This window comes from Temnothorax curvispinosus, unplaced genomic scaffold (genome assembly GCF_003070985.1).
Source record: "Temnothorax curvispinosus isolate PA1 unplaced genomic scaffold, ASM307098v1 QBEX01015588.1, whole genome shotgun sequence".
NCBI classification, from domain to species: domain Eukaryota; kingdom Metazoa; phylum Arthropoda; class Insecta; order Hymenoptera; family Formicidae; genus Temnothorax; species Temnothorax curvispinosus.
In genome coordinates, this window is record NW_020225368.1 from 771 (window position 1) to 5,054 (window position 4,284).

Here is a 4,284-nt window from a genome sequence, read left to right on the forward strand (position 1 = left end):
TCCTTCTACAAAATTATTAATCAGTTTGTAATTAAAATTTAATTAGCCGTCTTTCAAGATGTTCGAGAAAAATTGTCACAATCGTTAAAATAAATATTTCGATGAGGAGTGAGAGTTGGGATATGCCATTCATTACATCGCGAATAGAATTATTAGGAAAGTATATTTGAAAAGAGCAAGCAGGTGACAGCGATGGGCGTTGAACGTTGATTTATTTTATTATTTAAAGCACTTTATTTGAAATATAAAGAATATATATAGAACATAGAACATTCAGAAATATATAGGATATTCAGATCTCAAATATTTTCTTCTTTCAACAAAGACATCATCGTCCTGTTAGTATTTTTCCGAATTCTGAGTATATGTTTAAGGGTACATTTTTAGTACGTTCATATACCCATAACTTTTTTTCCAAATAATTTTGAAGGTCTGATTGTCCTAATCGACATGCTGCATCACGTTCCCATCTTATCATGACAATGGCTGCTTCCCTACATCGTTCCGCAACAGCCTCTAAAGCAATGGATGTCAATTCCTTGATATTCTTGTTTTGGACGGTATCGTTCTTCCTCAATGACCTCAGTAGTTCTATTATGTCTGTTTCGATGAGTTTTTCAGCAAAGTCTTCCATGCTTCTTATCATACTTAGCACAAGTATAATACCCATTTGTTGTATGTTACTGCTTGGATTAGTGAGTAAAAAGCGTAGGAATTCTAACCAGAAATTCGAGTCCAAAACTTTCTTACAAGCTTCTTTGTTGGCCACCGTCAGTTTCACTAGAGCTGCAGCTGCTGCAAAATTAATATCTTGATTCTCGTTCTTGTACAATAACATAAGATAATCTACTCGAGAATTATTCTGCTCGAAACACTGGATAGCGACTTCACGGCTTAATATCATAATGTTTATAAGATTTGCAGACGCCAATTTCAAAAGATAGTCCCCCTCGTACACAAAGGCATCAATCTTCTGAAATACTCCTTCTTTGAACATATGTTCTCGGATGCTGTCGTTGACTTCAGCTAGATTGCACAAAGCTGTTAGAGTCTGGAAATTCTCATTAACGGAACACTCCAGGTTCAGAAGATTTACGATCGGTTGAACAAACTCCGTGAGTAGTTGAGCGGGAACTATATTATCAGCATCAGGGAAAATACTCTTCGTGAGTGCCAAATGGACCAGGGCTAGCGAAGCCTGCTTCTTTCCCTTGACTGTGCCATCCAGCGCCAACGACAACAATGTTTCCGGCACGACATGAGCAACTACATCTGCCAATCTCTGTTTACTGCATATCGCGTTGAAAACGCGCGCTATCAATTCCTTGCAGTTCTGATTGTCCGTTTTGGCGAGGTCCAACAGATAGGTGATCACATCGTAGTAATCCATTAATAAGCCGGTCAATCTTTCTTCGAAGTCGTCGTCCAATTCAGATTCCTCGGGAAAATGATATTTGACAAACTTTGACAGTTCTATCATCTCGGGTTCTTGCTCGTCATAAGCGTTGCACAAGTTCATCAACGTCGTAAGCATGTCGAAGAGAGATTGATCATCAGTGGATGGATCATCGGCGATATCGATCATCGTTTCAATGACTTCTAGATTCTCGATCAACTCCTGTTTGACTCCGGTGTTGAAAGTCAGATACGACAGACCTTTTACGGCCCACTCTCTATTTTCTATCTTTGGATTAATCAACAATCGTCTGCAAGCCTCGGTCAATTCCTTGGTCACTCCATACGCGAACGGTGTGGTAGTCGCGTCTGAGTCTCCGGAATTACCCATCTTGCAAAAAGCCACTAACGCTCGAACCCGAAGTGAATCATCTTGAGATTGACACAGTTTTTTTAATATATTAACACCTTGTTTTATGATCACGTCGACCTTGTCTTTTCTGGTCACAGCGGCTACGATACATTCGAGAGCCACTCTCTGCTGCAATACATCATCCATTCCCGCCATAACGAGGATCATCTCTAAAATTCCTTCTTTAACCATAAATGTGTTTCCAACATCTAACGGGCTCAATAATAAGGTTGTTATCGCAACTACTACACGCACCTGTAAAACAATCGATTGACAATTTATTAATTTTTACGTTTCGTGAAACAATATTGATTTAAAATGAAGGAAGTTACAGTGTTATTATTTAGTTTTGATAGAAAATAGGAGAAATTTCTTGTAAATTACGCTTCAGAAAATACTACAAATGGCAAAGTCGTATTCTTCAGTAAGTTTCGATTAAACTCTGATATAATCGTATTTTAATTTAAAACTTACAGAATATATACAATATCAACAATTTAAAAAAATCTTTAACATTTTTGCTTTAAAAAGTTTAAATTGCTCAAATAGACTATGTTAAAAAAAAGATACTCGGCTTTTTATTTTGAAACAATTTAAATGATAAAAAAAGATCGAAAGTTACAAAATTCATACTTTAGATTGTATGTCAGGCGAATGCAATTTATCTTCAATAAATTCATCAACGGCATTGGTGAATGTTTTCTCATCATCACAGTTCTTATACACGTTTTTATATACCATTTCTAAGCACACACTGGTTATAGTTCGCGTGGAAGACGTGATGTCTAGCAAAGATTCAGAATTGTATTCCTCCATTTCACCGGCTACCTCCATCAATCTTTGCACACCGCGAAGTTCGACAAATCGTTTGGCCCAGTCTAACGCAGTATAATGAATGTTATGCGTAATAAGTTTTATTATTGCGTCTCTAGCAAGGCCTGTTATCGTTCTACTCGTTATACTGTACGACAAGCAGAACATAATCGTGTCTATTTCCTTCTTATGCGCCTCATATAAATCCTCGTTACGATTTGAATCAGGTTTATTATTATTCATGCCGCTGTAAGTGTTCAATATATTCTGAAACAAAAATATGCAATAAATTTGTAATTACTGAAATACATGTATAATTACACGTATCTTACTCGATATTTACCTGTAAACAATATTGAGACGCGTTAACTCTCTCTATAGATGTGCTGCTCATTATTTCCAGGAACCAAGGCAAACCGACGTATTTCATAACGGACTCAGTTCGACTAATATTGTTTTTGCATAACTCGGTTACAATACGAATCGCTCTGCAGATCACTTCCTCGTTCTTTTCCACTTTCACAAGGTGAACCATTTTGGATATACCTTCCTTTTTGAAGATCTCCTCGGCACCAGCGTCGTCACCCGCGAGCAAAAGCAGTTTACTCATAGCGATTTCACGTTCCTTCTCATTTGTGTTCTCGTCAAATGCTAGATCCAGCACTTCTGATACCTAATACAAAGCAAAATTAAAGCGTATACTTAAATATAATAATCTGCAATAAAAATGTAAATAATTGTGACATTATATGATGTAATTTTTATCCGTATAGTGTGCAGACTATTAATTAACATGAATTAATAATTATGTAATAAAAGACAAATACTCAAATCTATTTGTCAAATTATGTATGATATTGAAACAAAAACGCTTACTAATACTTGCATCAAGTATGAAAAATGTATTTCATTTTTATTTTCTTATCTAGATTAAATTATCATGTTTTGCAGGTTGACGAACTTTTGTAATAGTTACGTATATTTACCTGGGCATTAATATGTAACTTTTTCTTACGACGTTCTTGTACAATTTCACGTAAGTGGTCCACTACGCGTTGAAAATCTTCGTTATTAGGATTTAATGCAATAAGAATCTCTGCATCCTGATATGCCTCCTCGAATCTTTCTAACGCTTCTAGTGCTTTACATCTTTGTAACAATGCTTCGCTACAACATATCTTTAACGCACTATTGCAGTCATTAATAACTTTCTCGTAATCGCTCAGCTGTAAATAAATATCAGCTCTTTTTCTGTAGAGACATGCTTTTTCAGCTTTGTCCTTTGTTAGTTTCAGTGCGTTTGAGTAGTAACTCAATGCTTCTGACAAATTGCCTTTCCTAGACGCTACGTAACCCTTGTGCTTCCACTCCTGTGCACTCATACCTGACACTGCCATGGTGGCAGATTAACTCTACAACACAAATTATATGATGTTACATTATATGTTTTAACATAGAAAGAGTCTGACACTTAATACTATATCTCTTGATACATGTATTATCTTAAACACAAAAGGCATAATTATTACTAAATAATTATATGCATGTATGAGACAATGGGCCTGTTTATCTTTCCTTTTTTCCTTTTCACATTAGAAAGAAAAAGAGAAAAGATGAACTGTACAAGTTCAGCTGAAACAAACAGGCCTAATACATGTATAATG

At 35.9% G+C, this 4,284-nt stretch overlaps 1 protein-coding gene across 1 annotated transcript; it reads right to left on the reverse strand.

Annotated features, from left to right (window-relative positions):
* Positions 1–244: 244 nt before the first annotated feature.
* LOC112465873 (protein unc-45 homolog B-like) lies at positions 245–4,017 on the reverse strand. Its single transcript, XM_025033640.1, has 4 exons — positions 3,607–4,017; positions 2,964–3,293; positions 2,441–2,887; positions 245–2,062 (listed from the first exon to the last, which is right to left on the reverse strand). The coding sequence occupies exons 1-4, from the start codon at positions 4,015–4,017 to the stop codon at positions 329–331; spliced, it is 2,922 nt and encodes a 973-aa protein (XP_024889408.1). The 3' UTR covers positions 245–328.
* Between the last annotated feature and the right edge of the window lie 267 nt (positions 4,018–4,284).